The sequence below is a fragment of the Ischnura elegans genome, chromosome 1 (assembly GCF_921293095.1).
Source record: "Ischnura elegans chromosome 1, ioIscEleg1.1, whole genome shotgun sequence".
Lineage (NCBI taxonomy): Eukaryota > Metazoa > Arthropoda > Insecta > Odonata > Coenagrionidae > Ischnura > Ischnura elegans.
Genome location: NC_060246.1, coordinates 125,542,071 through 125,559,003, shown reverse-complemented (window position 1 = coordinate 125,559,003; position 16,933 = coordinate 125,542,071). Strand labels below are relative to the sequence as shown.

The 16,933-nt window shown below is 37.6% G+C and overlaps 1 protein-coding gene across 3 annotated transcripts in view; it reads left to right on the top strand.

The window, feature by feature from the left end:
* Nucleotides 1-16,933, top strand: part of LOC124169276 (E3 ubiquitin-protein ligase RBBP6-like) — a 156,438-nt gene that overhangs the window by 58,936 nt on the left and 80,569 nt on the right. For all 3 annotated transcript variants that reach the window (XM_046547857.1, XM_046547844.1, XM_046547852.1), the window contains exons 13-15: nt 1,223-1,280; nt 12,733-12,803; nt 15,437-15,505. In XM_046547857.1, the coding sequence (XP_046403813.1) occupies nt 1,223-1,280; nt 12,733-12,803; nt 15,437-15,505 (198 nt within the window). The remainder of the gene's footprint in view (nt 1-1,222; nt 1,281-12,732; nt 12,804-15,436; nt 15,506-16,933) is intronic.

The following is a 16,933-nucleotide window of genomic DNA, read 5'->3' as shown; positions in this document are numbered from 1 at the left end:
TTTCCGATTTCGGACCAGTGTGCGCCGGGTAGGAAGACGGTCGGCCGCCGCGGCTGGCGTAAAGGTATTCGGCGCCCACGTCGACAACTATACAGGAAACTACACGCTGAAACTACCAGACCAAGACATTAGAATGACTTATCAGCTTTAAAAACTGCATTATTACATGAGTTTCATGATAGCGCTTCCTGTCGGCAGATTCCTGGACCTTCTAGCCTCGAAAGCTCTGTAGCCTTAACTACTCGACTCGATATTCGTAATGCTACTCGAAACGCTCGAGTCGAGTACCAACTACTCGATCGACTTGAATTTTTGAGTACTCGCACATCCCTAGAAGATATGTGTTTTGTTATTACAATTACGTGGCGCGAAAATTCAAATGAGTGTTGGAAACGCGGTCGTATATTTTGTTGTTTGAAGTACTACTGGAATCGGAATCGATTTTTCACCTTGGAAAGTACTCGTTTTCGATTCCGGTTCTTGGTCGAGAATCGAGGAATCGAACCGACCCATCACTAGAAAAAAGCTAATTTAAAAGGTCGGACATTCACCTGACAATACAGTAGGAACTAAAAATATTAACCTACCAATCTTATATTGAAAACAGGCTATGATCCTTGTTTTTTTTCTTGTCACTGAGCGATTGGCGGCATCACAAATGGTGGTTAGATGGGCTGCCATGAAAATTTCGTAGGCGTTGGAAACTGATATCCATCTTATGCGATATAATTAATTAATGCGATACATAGATAATTGTTACTATTCGCTTCTGACAACAAAATTCTCAGATTAAATTCTTGTGCAAAAATTTTCAAGATGTTATTTGATTACGATTTCTAAAATGGACGGGAATTTCTTTAGCACTAAGTTCGTTGATATTCAGCTTGAAAGAATGGGAAGTTTAGGGTCATACGATTTTTTTAACGATCCTTCACGACATAAAGGAAATTAGAAAGAGTATTTTCTTAAAATTCCATCTGAAATAGCCACCAAAAATGTTTAACAAGGCCAATAAAGACAGAAAAAGGGTGGTGGGAACAAAAGAAAACATTTTTTCGTTACTCATTGAAAAGGTTTGAAATTACGAAACTTGAAATGACGAAGTGCATATTTTCCGGTCCCACTGACTTCGTATAATCGAGAGTGTACTGTATTCATTAAATTACATTAACATAAGTTTTTTTTCAAATCCATATTTATTTCCACATTTAATTTGCTACAGGTCCCCGAGGACCAAGTGAAATGCCTCAGGAACACCATTTTGGACCACCTCCTCACAGGTAAGGAGGATATCTTTCATAAATGATGAGTTTCTCTGTTGATGGTCTATTAGTCATGTAAATAGAGGTACTGATTTGTAAATGAAAAACTTTGCTGTTTCTACAATTTGGAACTTTATTTTCCTGAAGGAAAATAAAGTTCCAAATTGTAGAAACAGCAAAGTTTTTCATTTACAAATCAGTAAGATGGATTTCTACAACGTGAAGGCCTCTACTATTCAGTGCATTAAATAGAGGTAGTGATTTAATATTATGCTTATGATAAATTATGAATTTTCTAGATTCACATTGATGCTGAGGGATAAAAAAATGGATGTTGAAACTCTCCTGAGTTTTGAATTACCTATTTTTTTTGTTTTCATTTCTTTTCTGATACATTGTAGGATAATTAACCTAAATTTGAAATGCTGTAAAACCCCTGCATGACAAATCTCCACTTACAGTAGATTAGCTACTAAGTACAAAGTACACAAACCAATAATTTAGAGGGTCATATAAATAGACTACGTTTCATCATCTTAACACCTATCTTTTTCACCATCTAAAATTGTTGTACTCTTTCAGTAATGCATTATTTTATTCAATTTAATCTGTATTACAAACATATTAGATGGTCTTCATCTCATTTCTATCTATTGCCTTCATCTCATTTCTATCTATTTCTCATCTATTGCCTAGAAAATCCAATAACTAGTTAAAAAACATAATGCTACCAATGGACCCTTGGACTGATGGTACCTCTAATGACCTCAGCTATCGACTGACTTATTCAAAGGAACATGCGCAAGGCCACAGTGACTGATTGGCTGATCCAACGCCATTATGCTCCATGCACTTTTTTGCTTTTTAGTCCACTTTTTTGGAATCTGGAAGTCGGATGGCAGTAGTCGTACATCAAGTCATTGTGATTGTAGAATTGAATGGTGGCTTATGATTGATTCTGAAGTTAGCAGAGGAATTTTGTATTATCTTAATGAAAAATAGGGAAAAGGTCTTGTTTTTTCCTGGATGGTCCACGGTGTTTGCAGCTGCTAAGAAAAGTTTGAACTTTCTGGAGTAAAGAGTAAAGAAAAGTGATTTTGATTCAGCCTGTGGGTACTGGTTATCTTTGCCAAGGACTGGAGGAGGGTGTGAGGGTTTCTGTGTGTTACTTCTTGGTCTCATGCTATATACTTCAATACTTACTATTGTAAGTAATGCTCGCAGCCCAGATTTTCCGTTTTTTTTATTTGTCTCTGCATTAAAGGCAAATGTACAAAGGAAAGCTATAGTTTACAAACTGTCCCATTAATTGGGTATTATTTTTGATCTCCAATTTTAGGTACTTAAAATGGTGTGATTTTGATTAATTTCTGTGTGCACATCAGAAAAGGTTGTATTTTTTGTGAAATGTGAACCAAATTTTACGTTTTGAATTATTGACCCTATAATGTGTCGTAATGCAAAATTTGATTTTGCCTTCTGGGGTTCCAGTATTAGAAATTTCAAGATGGAAAAAAGTCTAAATTTCTTGGTGAAAATGACATTTCCTATGTTTTCGGGCATGAAAAAAGCAAATGAACTACTTTAATTGGCAAAATATCAACTTGACCCTTGTTAGGTCTTAGGGGTTGTCACCACTGATGTCGAAGGGGTGGTAAAGGGAAGCTTGGCTACCAAGGTATCTTAGGTTTTCAAGGGCCCCCTAGTCAATGGTATGGTCCACGTACCTTCATATCAGGTATTGTCAACCTGGTTATCTCCACAGGTCAAATGTCAGTAAGGTTTTTTCCATTCCATTCGGAAAACCAGCCTATATATCCATGAGTTTTTAAGGTTGACAAAGTTATTGAAAAAGTCCCCAGATCCTTTTTTTTTTTTTTTTACAACCAATTGACCTTCAACAGGTATACAGAGGACAAAAGTCACTTAAGTATCAGTCATAGTATCCTGACAACCTAGATATCAAACCCTAGGTTTAGAAGGATGGAAAAGCCAATGATGATGTCCTTAAGACTGCCATTGGCCCCCATTTGACCCCAAGGGGTTGTGTGGTGGTCTAGTATCACAGAGGTGCCAAATTTCATAAAAATTGCTCAACTTTAAATGTCTAAATTTTGAGGTAAAAAATTGCACGAAATTAATGATACAGTCCATGTTCCAGTTAGCCATTCTTATTCACCTTAAAACAAGGCTGCCTCAATGTTTGGTGTGTAATTGTATTCCTGTTGGCTCTCGACATTTTTCCTAATGCAATGCAATATTAGTGGCCCTTATGTGATGCAATATTCATCTTAAATTATAATTTTTCTAATAAATAAAGCTAGAAGTTGCCAATGGAAATCATTAATCTACCCTAATCTAATACTAATCAAGTAATTTTGGGGCTGAGTGTACATGATCCAAAGATTCCGGTATGGTCAGTGGAGAACTTTTATTACCTTAAGACTCCTAACTCCTATAATTTGGGCATTGCAGGCTGTCAACAAGAGGTATGAGCAGATAGTATGAATGCATGTTGAATACTTTTGAGGGGAAGGATGGGATTTATCGGTGTAATTGAAATTTTCGGTAGAGTTAAATTCGGTCGACACTTTTAGCTCACTATTCGTAATCTGCAGCAGAATTGAAAGTCATTGGGAAAAAATTTCCATAATTTTGTCTCTAGACTTGCCTAAAAAAGTAGCATGTTTTGGTGGCCCATTGAAGATCAGGTTCGAAGACTTATTTCTCCGTATTTTACGGGATCACTGAAAAAAAGTTCAACAAACAACGCACCAATCCTCTGCTTCTCTGAAGTACACTAGGTGTTTGAGGCTGTCTACCTGAGGCATGTGCAGTAGATCCAAAAATTGTGCCATTTTGAAATTTTTTATGGGGAAGAGTGCAGAAAATTTGGTTTTCTGGAGTTTTTGTGCTAATCAGTTTAGGCCCCTAGCTCAATGCAAAATTTCAGCTCTTTAGCTCCTCTCTAAGTGGTCGGGAATTGTATCAATCAATGAGTGAGTCGGTCAGTCACACTAAGGGGTTTCTCTATAATGAGCCTGCTTTATCAATTACCATCCAGATTTTTTCATTCCTTCAAAAAAAGTCTGTACAGGAATGGACTGCTATATTTGTGGCTCACCTCTTCCACGTACGTGAATGCTTTGCACACACTGTGATAACGCAACCCAAAAAGTGCCTCTGTTCAATGAATTCCCTGAAATTGAAATCTCCAGTTTACCTGTCCTGTCCAATTCATTATATGGAAGGTTTTGTATAACTTTTTTCACTAGCAGATGCCAGCTACTTACACTTTTTGAAGGACAGCACATATTCAACTAAAAAATAAACTTTTCTTTACTTGGTAAACAAGAAATATTATGCAACTGGAGGGTTATTTCTGTGAGGGTTTCCTAATAACTAACCTTAATCCCTAGTTTCGTCATTTACCCCAGCTCATGCCACTGCAGTAGACAACGTTAGAAATTTATGAAGTCTCAGCACATGAGGTTATTTATGAGGAGAAAATTGTAATTGAGGCAGGCAAGATGTCGTGGAATGACATCCTGATTTAATAAGAAAGAGAGGTGGCAATTTTCGGCAAATGTGTTTAATAATGTACAGTGGAACCTCGTTAAAGCGAGTACGGGTTATAGTGAGACCTCCGCTATTAAGAGAGATAGCCGATGCACCCTCAATTGACCCTATAATAAGCATGTTAAAAAATTCGTTTTTACGAGGCCCTTTTGGTGTTGGCTCTCGCCATAGCAAGGGTTTCACCGCCGGAAAAACTTACATCAAGACTCCTTAATCTCTGTAATTGCTAGCGATCTGTTAGAAATGAAGTTAATGGAGTGCTCAGTCTCAAATTTATGTGGTAAACTGTCGTTTGATAAAGAAGTAGTTAATTTTGGTGAAAATATTGTGGCATTAGCAGTCGCGAATGCTTGATCTTCTTTTGTTCCTTGGGCGTCAGAAAGTTGTCGTCAGCATACCCGCACGTCCATGAGTTGCATGAATAGAAAGCATTTGATGGCAGACACCATGGCCAAAAAAACACCAAACTCGTCTAAGCGAGAAAATAAAAATAAAGGAGTAATATGAGAGTGTCGAAATTAATTTATCTTCCTATTCGCTCTTCACAATTCAAAAAAAAAAAAAAAAAAAAAACAAAAGCACCCAAGGAATGCAGACTATGTAGAGTTATAAGGAGCTTTGTTCGGGTGGTTTTGCCCACTTCAATCTGCGGGAACTTCTGAGAAAGGGGCTCCGCCTAAGCCTAAAGTGGAGTATTTCAGGGATGGACTGCGAATCGAGAATTTCAAGAGTGCGGAAGGTTGATTATACTAATGCAAAGCACCAAAGCGTTATCTCCCCTCATAATTGCTGGTGATGCCTGCGGTCTAAACCTGAAGTCGTGGAAGAAAGGACTCCGATCATAAGTATCTTAAGAAGTATTCCTCGCGTGATATAACATAGACGAAACGGAACTTTTTTACATCCTACTCCCCGACAAAATCCTTGCAGTACGAGGTATTTCTTGCAATGATGCTTCTAAAGGTAGGTAGTGCGCCTTAGCGATGATGTAGGATGTACGATGCAATGATACTGAGCGTGAATTGTCCGGATGGACGTATTTATTCTCCGTTGCGGATTCACAAGGGTGAACTATTCGCGTCAGTGGTCGGAGTACTGGCATTCTCTTCCGTCACGTTGGTAGCCGAGCATCCCCTGGTGGCCGCTGGAAGAACTCACAGAACAACTGACTCTCGTTTGCAGTGCCGTGGTAAACTCGGTGTATTATTTCAAATACGTTGCGAGCGTGACACTCAAACAGGATTTTTTTAACAACGGCAATTTTAATCACATCATTTTTCGAGCTTAGCAAACTTTTTACCGTAGATAATGAAGATATTACATTATCTGATAGAAAAAGTCTTCCAAGGCAGGAAGGTTATACAACCTTCCATCGTTTTCGACTGCAGAAACAAATGCAATACGTTATTTCCCTTCACTGCCGCTCAATGTACAGGAACAATAAACATATACCTATGGAAACATTTGAGGCATTAAATAACCGTTATACAGTTTTATTAGTTATTTTTTTAAATTTCAGTGGAAAATACTAAAATAATAGAATGATTACGTAAATGCACTAATTAAGTGCATAGAAAAATGGCTTCGTCGGTTGTGCATTGGCATAATGATTGACAAAACAATGCTTTGCATGATTTTTATTCAGCACGGCGCTTATAAATTGTTTGAATAGTAAGTCGTTGTTTGAGTAAGGAAATTTAGTGATGCAAAAAACATCACCTTTCGTCTGGATTTATGCTTACGTTTATCGGGTAGAAATTTATCTGTCGCCGCACCACTCCTGTTCCTGTATAACTGTTCGAAATAGGTATATCGGCTATTATATACTCCACCTCCGGTAAAGTGACAATTTGCTATAGCGAGTGTTTATTGGTGCACCGTGGGGTGTCGTTATATCGAGGTTGCGCTGTACGACACATTTTGACTGTCAGATCATTCATTCTCAAGTACGATGTGAAATTGTTAATAATCTGGAGCTGTGTTTATACAGTTCGGATGAGTGGGTGGGTAAGGTTGAGGAAGGGGGTGGGGGAAATGTGTCATTGGATAGTGCACTTGGGGAATGGGATGGCAAAGAGTGGGGAGTGGCCAATGAATCTTTGTTTGTTCATCAAAGAAATGCCCCCATTTTACACAATTTCTCAAGTGTGTCCTGTCTTTGCTCTCCCTGTGGACGATCTCCAGGTCAAAATCTCAAGAACGTTTCTCTTTTAGGAGATGTTTCACCACAAGAGAGGTGATATGCCCTTGTTCTCAGCATTTTCTGTGCTCCTTCAACCGTTTGGTAAATTTCCAGCCTGTCTGACTGATGTACACTTTTTTGCAATCCTTGCATTTTATTTTGTGTACGCCTGACTTCGAAGGGGATGGATCTTATCTTTTTCTTGGCAAAGCAACTTTTCCAAGGCTAAAAATAAATTCTATCTCTAAAAATAAACAAGTTAGGAGTTTATTGTTTAACATTGATATACTATATGTTTAACAGTTTTGTAGGATATATCACCTGAATATATGAACTGAATTTTACTCCAAATTTTTGTTTTGGGTGGGGGCAGCGCGAGAGCCCAGAAATTTCTAATGGCAATGTCTTATTGTTTTTATGTAATAGTCTTGTGTGTTAATTTGTCATTTCATCATTAACTAGAGCTATGTACGTGTTTGATTACTGTATAAGCGTGTGTAAGAGGCGCACACGTGCAAGAGGCGCACCCCTATTTAGAGCATCGAAGCTATGAATAAAAAAAAATTTTGTGGCATTTTTTTTATCCTATCGTGCGGTGTTGCAGGCGTAGGCCTGGAATTTCGACAGTTATCGAAATTTCCTCTTTCAATACCAATTGAATGAGGAAATTTTGATAACTGCGGCGGTAATAGCGGCATAAGAGGGAGTAGAAAGATTTCCGATCCTCTCTTCGCATACGCCGTTGCTCTACGATGCTAGTCCTACTTACGAACAATTTTGTTTAAAAGCTCTCGCAGGAGTATTGCAATATAATTGCAGCCGTGGAAAATTTTAAGGCAAAACACGACAGGCACATATGTAGCATGAACCTTCCCAAGAGATTTGACAATAATCGGGGAAATCTCAGCGCCGTAGGATAATAACCACGTCGTAGATTTAACGGAACCACCCTCGGCCCTCCATCAGCGAATGCCTCTGCCATTTTTTTTTCTTTTCTGAGACCCCACAAGAAAATATCAAGTTATAGGGGAACAATGGAAACGTGTTTCATCCTTACCCCATCTCACCAACTGACCTTTTTCGGTCTACGAGGTTCAATTCTCCCAGTTTCTGGAGGCTAAATGCTAGGTGAGTCACCTCCTGAGCTCGAAGATATCTCGATATCTTTCAGCAATTGCCTGACACGCAGGAGGTTCTAAAAATAATGAGACCTAACGCGACGTACTGACAGCATTTAAGTTTCTTAATCTCTAATTGAGTGACACAAAGATTTATAGTTAAAACAAGGCTACTAATATTCAACAAGGTCCTAGCAGCACAATTTCGGAAGAAACAAGCGTAGCATAAGCGCATTCAAACAAGACGAGACGGACTGGAAACTTCAGGCAATACAAACTGGGTACATCACATTGCTGCCCCTTCGCTTTGAAGGCAACGACGTCACATGCAAGATTGGACGTGTGCTTCCCTTGCTCCTTCGCTCATAGCCTCGTAGCCTTGAAATACGGAGGGGAGGGAGTGCGCTCCTTCCCCTCGACCTCTCCTTCAGCGCTCTTCACTTACAAGCATTTCCGATTTCTTTTATCCACCATTTAGTACAACTATAAACACACTCGCTCGATTTTTTTAAACAGCAGGTTTTGATACCAATATAATTTTCAGTTGCAAAAATCCTCATATTAGCGTCTGAAGATGATTTTTGAAAAATCAGGTGCTCAGCGTAATGGAAATTGCTCGGCAAGACAGATGTTGACCATTAACCAGGTATGTCCTTCAAAACTACGTGTTTCTTCACGTTTGATAAGCAATTACTATATATGCAGTATAAATGCCGCGGGATGACCACCTGTGGCAGTAAATTTAGCACGCCCTCAGGAGCGAAAAACCCCGCGCGATCTTTTCCATGTTCACCTCTGGGGTACCAACATGACGGCGCCATGCTTACAAGAAATACAAACAGGAGCATTTTAAAAATACATTGCTACGGGAGAAACTCCCCTGCCTGCCACTTGATTTTGACCCATGGTTTCAGATGACTGACTCACGCTGAAAACCAAGGCCATTCGGTTCCCCTTGGACTTGCAACAGGGGAAGGGAAGGAGGGAAGAAGATAAGAAGTTTGTGTAAGAGGCGCTCCCCATTTTCAGCTGCAATTTCTGGGAAAAAAGATGCGTCTCTTTCACGCGCTTATACGGTATATAAGATATTTTTAGAATTCCACCAATTGAAGCAGTAGGGAAACAAGTACAGTGGAACCCCGATTTATCGTTCCCGCATCGATCGTTTTCCCGCATTCATCGTTCGCCGCTCCTGGTCCCAAATTAAGTTCCATAAAGACAATGTAATTTTTTCCCGCATCTATCATTCCCCGAAGTATCGTTTTCCCGCATTGATCGTTTGATGATCGCGGTCCCGTCCAATAATTTTCCCGCATTCATCGTTTGATAAAAATGAGAGGAAGTGTTTACAATGTGTTATTTATGGCTAATAACGACATACGCATAGTTTGAATCTTCCCCAGGAGATTGAAATGCGACAGGGAGAAGCAGAGTGCCGTGGGATAGTTACATTAGCGCATTTCCCAAGATCTGGTATCCCCCTCCATTCAGCACTCGCCTCCCCCCAGTTGAAGCTTTCTTCTTCTCCGAAATAAATAAAGGTCCCAGCTCGAGCAGGGATCGTATTACGACGACCTTAGCTTCAAAAGAAATTATCAAGTTACTCGAGAACAGAAGAAACCTTTTTCATGCCTTCCCCTTTCTTGACCGCTGACTTTTTTTTTAGCCGACTCGCTTCAAAGATCCCCACTTCTAGAAGTCTACTGCTGCATGAATCATCAATTAGCCCAAAAGGTGTCTAAAAATGAATTTCGGTAATTGGTATTATACTTTTATTAGATTGAGATATTAGTGATGTGCACGTAATGCAGTAAAGAATGATACCAAACACGACGTATTTCTAACGTTATTTAAGCATTGAGGAAAGCAAGGAAATAGTTGGAATAATACGATGGTGATTTCTGGCGAATATCGATATGCTCGCAGCTGTTAGTTAGCTTCACGGCAGTTGATGCGATTTTTTTTCGAAAACAGGGCGTCTGGATACAATTTACGAGTTATGCTACAAGTCTCACTTGTCTGAGTTGCTAACGAAGCCATGTCTTCTCAGGATATTTTGTTTCTCTCTACTAGCAATCTGAATTCATCTGCTCATATAGAGCTACGCTACTTATTGTTAGAAATGAGTGGGTAAGTTGCCTTCTCTATAGGATAAAAAATTTCATTGCGCAGTCATATGGTCATGCTTCACCCTCTGCAGTAAGCTCTATTTACGCCTTACGCGATAGCATTAGTGCCGAACCACTCGTACGAGTGGTTCCGTACTTTCCGGGGTGGGTTGACTTAAAACTAGCGAGTGTTTTCCGTGTGGGTTCAATGGAGTCCGGTTTCATTTTTATTAGTTTTATTCTTATTCGTTTTCGGACCATGGCCCTTCCGAAGACACAAGTGAGAACTCTAAAAGATGGACTGAAAATAATGATGATGAAGAAAAGAATCCGGGCTAGAAATACGTGAATATTGCAGAACGCTTCGGTATGTCCGGTAGCACATGATGGCAGGGGTGTGGGTAGAGCGAGATCCCTAGTGAAAACAAGAAGTGGGATGAAGCCGAGGATCAGGTGTGCGTGCCGCTGACGATTAACGCCACATTGCCTCAATCATATTAAAAATTTAATTGCTAGTAAGGAACGTTTCAAATAATAAACTATTTTTGGCCTTCTTGATCCATCTCATAACCAATCACTGCGACGGCGAAATCAGTTTTTTGAGGCATAACACGCACATTTCTCTCGTAAATACGTGTACTTGAAATGGCATTTGATGGATAAGAATTTTTACAGTGAAATAGCAGCGAAAATTCAAAGTGAGTGGAGTGCAAACATTTTTTAGCAAGGCGGCTTGTTCCTTTAGGATATTTGAAAGAGAGATAAGTTGAATCAACAATATGACCTAAGTGTTTCGATTAAGTAATAATATTCCCGTAATCAGCTAAAATCTTGTTTGAATCCATTAATGACTATCATAATTCGCAAAAAATCCAGTGTTTCCTGGGACATAGGCAACCCGGACAAACATTCCCGCATTGATCGTTTTTTTCATCCATCCCCCTGAAAAATTACAGATCGAGGTTCCACTGTATATTAATTAAGAAGTGGAATGATGCCTGCTTGTGAGTTATGGGATGAACCAAGTGTCATAAAACACCAATATGCAATACCTTGTTGTTTATGCAAGTTTCTAGCCTCAATAATAAGAGTATGTACTTTTTTCTAAAATATTTTGTCACTGAGAAATGTTATGGGGGGCCAATAACTAACTCATGGTATCCAACTCCTCTTTTCTGGAAAAGTTGGGAAGGAAAAATAAACCTAATCTTAGATTCTTGCAAATGCAGGTTATTGAAGTAATTCCCCAAAGCAGCAACATTCAGTATTTTAGATAGAGAAAGATGAATTACTTGTTCTCTGAAGAATCAGCAGCATTGGGGATAACTTTTTAAGTTTCCAGCGAAACTTGAGGAAATGTTAGCTGTCATTATCAGAAAAACATGGAAATTTCTACAGTAAATTTTATTCAACTCACTCTGGTATCAGCAAATTATTGCCTTGATACCACTATAATAACCTTTAACTTGTTGAAACCTGGGTCAGTTGTATAAAATAAACTCAAAATTTACGAGTAGTTTTTGTTGATTATGATTGGATGACAAAGTCTTACGGAGGACCGCAATAACCGTCACTGCTAGGGTGAACTGCCAAGAAAACCTGCTATCTTTCTGTAAACTTCACCATTCATACTGTAGTAGTAACTATTTTGTAGTACTATAACTGGGGTTGGGTCAGTTCAGTTCTATTTTTTTTAAACCGGAATCGGCACCAAAGCCAATAAGAAATTATATCAAAATAATTTTTGCTAGCTAGCCCAATTTGAAAAATTTTCTTGAGTGTAATTTACTCACTTGTTTTATGTACCTCAAATTTAGTGATTGTTTGAATCACTTAACTTGTGAGATTAATTGATGTTATTTTAGGCAGTTTTCATGATACCCATTTTTAGTTGAAATGTAAGCGTAGATAATGAAAAACTTGATGAAGACTGGAACCAAACCCCCAAATTGACCCCAGGAACCAAACCCAAATTGGAACCGATAAAAAGAGGAACTCACCCTGTATTAACATTAGCATTCATAATTTAAATGCAGTTTCCTATGTTTAATTTAGACCTAAGTGAAAGAAATATTTTATATAAAATCATGGTCATATAAGTTTCCTAGCTACACAATTAAATATGTATATTCTTTCTGTGCAGAATGTGTATGCTGTTCTTTGCATTGTTCTTCTTAACAAGGTCTTTCTTGTGTAATTTTACATAAATAAATGAGGCACAGGTCACCTTTACAGCATTTAACCTTTTGTCATGGCATGTTTTTCACTATTCATTGGGAATGTTAAGTGGCACTGCAATCCCCTTAATTTACAATAAGGTAATAAATTGTATATTTTTAGGTGGGAATTTTTAGATTACTGCAGTGAATTGAAATTGAAGTATTTTTTACAAGACATGTGACTTAAGATATCAATTGCAATTCAAGAGAGAAGAGTTAACATGAAATATGTGTTGCCATAATTTGGTCTCATTTTTATTTTAGGGGTATGGGTCCCAGAGGAGCCATGTTTGATCGCCCTCCTCCTGGTTTCCATCAAGAGCGTCCTCATATGGGTAAGTGTTATTTACATAAAGTGCCATCACTATTGCTAGTGAAAATTCATCAATATTTTGAATTAGTGAATGATGCGGATGAATATACATATTACAGGGGACACACTTGATGCATACAAAGTTCAATGGTAATTTCCCAGACTTGTCAGTTGCCAAATGTAAGAGTTAGTTAGGAAAATCTTTCTCTTTAATTTAATTTTCGTTGTCATACCCAATCTTATTAGTGCAGAGAACGCGAGTATTTTGGAAAATGTACTGGGCATTAACTTCACAATCTTTGGCTAGTCCGCATGACTTGTATGAAGAGAGGCCCTTCAGGCTGAGTGCTTGGAGGTGGGATTTGCGTGTCGAATGACCAACTCGAGAACATAATGGTGGTCTTTTACTCCTCATGGTACTGTTTTTACTCCTTATGTAACTTTAAAAAATAGAAATTTTGAAAAACACTGGAAAACCTTCTGTTTTTTAGATCATTCGATTATTTAGATTTCTGGATTATTGATCTTTTCTCTATTTTGAGTAGCCAGTTGCATCGTCCATTGATTGGAATATTTTTTAGGATCAAGGTAAGTTATTTAAGCTGATGTAGATTGTAGTATTGGATTGGAGGGAAAAATAGTTGGAAGGTTGCAGTAAGTAAAGGAAGTTGAGGCTAGACAAAATTGTGATGCAGGAAATATGTGGAATATGTAATGGAATTACTTTTATTGACTATAGTGTTAAAGCTTTTTACTAACTTTGAATATCCTATTTAAAAATTTGAACTTGTTATGTGGTCTCTAGGCATTAAATTTTGTCAATTGAAGTGTAGTAAAAAAATGCTCAAAAAATGTTGTTGGTAATTGCTCTTGAACAACTGTATACCATTCAAGCTCCTATTCCTACTTGTTACTGAAGATTTTTCGTACACCACCATATTTTTGTCTTGCATAGGAAAATTTTTCACTCCATTCATTAATTTTGCGAAATCAAAGGGAAGTAGAGAAGAATAAGAAACGTTAGGATCTGATGTCAGCAGAAGGGGATTTGAAAATGTCATGGCTGTTGGCTAACCTGTAACCTTTCTGCTGTGTATTTAAACTTTTCTCGGGTTTCTGCATGGGTAAGATATTTGAAGAGTGCCGATATTTTGGGTATGTATCCTGAAGTTTTGTGTAGCCTTGAGAATGGGTGATGAGTCGGAACCTGAGACGTCGGCGCTCTTCAAATATCTCACACATGTGGAAAGCCGAGAAAAGTTTAAATATTCTTTCAGGTGTGTTTTTCTCAATATCTTGTTGTGTATTTTTTCGGTGCTTTAAAGGCCTCTTTGAAAAGGTGTGCATTGGTAGAATAGCATTCTACACAATTCCCTGCATCAATTAAACTTTTGTTGATATTTGGTGGCAAAGTATTTTGATAAAGTTAGCTTTGTTAAGGTTCAAACTATATACAAATACTGCAAGATTTTTGCTGGTTATCGATTGTTGGCGGAGTATAATTATCCTCTTTTAATTTTGAGGATTTCATGTGGATCTTCTATTTTTTCACTGCTGCAGAAGGATTCATATGTGCGGCTACAGATTTCAAGTGTGTATGTAGTCTTAAAAGTTTGCTTAAAAATAATGAATTTTACATTTTCTAACCAAATGCTGATTCCTGTTGCATTTTATTGATTGGTTATCACTTTAAATCAAAGCATATTACTTAAGTTGCAATCGCTAGCCACTTGCAGCCATGCTAAAACTTCTTGGAATAGAAAGAGACTCATGAGAAAAGGGTGAAAATTGGCTAATGAGATATGGATTTTTCGATAAGATGAGGTAGGGATACTTATAAAAACATTTTCATTTGTTTAAAATTCATTGAGGAGAAAGGAATTTATCTCTCTCAAGGCATTTGATTGTCGTGACTCTATAGACTTATGATACCCACATTACATGAATATAATCCTCATTTATTTGACTTTTTAGTTAACTCTGGGTGCTTAATTCTTGCAGAATGTTCAAGGTGCAGACTTATGAAAGTGAAGTACCAAATCTTATCAAAAAGATTATTTAACAGCTATGTATTTCTTCTCTCACAAAATAATAAACGAAACTTTCAAAAACCTATTAAACACTAGTTGAAACTGCTGTTCTTCTCAAAAAACATTATTAGACATCAATCAAATAACAAGCTTCATTGTCATTTGGTGATGAACCAATTTAATGCATGATTCTAGCTATTCCCAGCAATGCAGATAGTAGAAATTGCACTGGAGGTGGTCAATTCTCGGAAGGTCCCTTAATGAGGTAAGGGTCACAAACATTGGGCAGCAGAGTTATACCCACTCGTTCCATCAAGAACGTCATGGCTGGTTCTCTCCAATGTTACCTTGCTTTCTCAGTAAAATGTAGCTGAAAACTTAAAATTCATCAACAGTAGAACATCAATCAAAAAGCTATTTTTATCACCACACACGAGGGTCATGTTTAAAGAAATAAGTTCCTTCTACAAGGTGTATCCTTGGAAGTAAGTTGTGCTGACCACGGTCAGATTTCATTGGAGGTCAGAATGTGAATACTGAGCTTCTTGATGGTAATATTTAATATGGACAAATTGTCGAAATTGAGTAAATTCTATGGTGATAACTGACTTCATTTCTCATCTAGGAATGCCAGTACGGGGTGGCCCTCCATTTCGAGGTCCTTATCGTGGAGGACGTGGGAGAATGATGCATGGTGAGTATCTCTAAAAATTTCAATCTATCATCATTATCTATCTAAGAATAGCTGGAGGAGATGTTAGGCATGGATTGTTCCCATTTTTCTTTTTATATAGGTAATAAATTATTAGCGCTTTACAAGGTTTGATGAATTAATGGTCTGCTGACTACATAATATTTTTTCTCTGAAATTCCGTAATTTCCTTGTCAGTTGTAATTTATTTGATGTGTAATAATTAATTTTGATTTACTGCTCTGTATCTCATCTAGTGGCGTTGGATCACTTAAAATCATGTGTAGAACACTGGTTTGCATTTGTTTATTAGGGGTCCCCTGCACTGCATCTCTCTGTGGGAAAATCAGGTAATGGTAATTAAAATTATCTATGTAGTGGGCATTTTTATTAAGTCTTATCCTCTATTAAATATCCTCTCTAAAAATTTCATATGATTTTTACTTCTATTGGCAAACATGAATATGAACATGGACGGTTAAGGTTTTGGGGTGCTTTCTAAGGATAGGTGTATTGAGTATGAAGTCTTTTAGTTGGTGAAACTGTTGACGGTATTATGGAAAGAGGTTTCAGTTTTAGATGATGATGAAGATTTAAAGAGGCAAGATGAAGTGTCTTAGAAAATTCAAACAAATCCTTTGCATTTAGCACTCTCAACAGCTAGGTGCACAAGACATTGTGACCACTAGCATCCTACTCACCACGTAGAAACACTTGTATTAATGTTAGTAACTCAAAAATGGTAATGCGTGAGATATTTACCGTCTTTGTCGGAATATAGTCCCCTTTTTTTTTCAAAAATGCCCATGGTAAAAGTAAAGGGGGACTATATTCATACCCATTTTTAAATATTTTTCCTGAAACTCAAGCCTCAAAATTAGGGTGGGGGGGGACTATATTCAGAGGGTGACTATATTCGGAGAAATACGGTGAGTCATTACGGGCATTACAAGCTTTACCTTATACTCTGTTCATCATTATGAGCACAAAATTATTGAAGTACATACCTATTTTGCAATTTTTTTATATCAAAGTACAGCATTGTAATTACCGTATTTCTCTGAATATAGTCCCTCCCTCCTAATTTTGAGGCTTCAGTTTCTGGGAAAAATTTAAAAAATGCATTTGAATATTGTCCCCCCTTCATAATTACCCTGGGCATTTTTGAAAAAAAAAGGGGGGACTATTTTGAGATAAATACGGTATTAAGAATGCAATCATTATGAGATGATGCATTGCATAATTATAGTGGCGAAAGTCATTATTTGAATCATAACGTTGAAATTTCCTCACAAATGAAATCCATTATTTTTACAAGATATCCCATGAATTTCTTTACATGGCTTTCAGCCACTTGTATCCTTTTTTCACAATTGTTGGCAAACTATTAATTATTTTATAAGGCACTCATGCAATTCTGCACAGAGCATT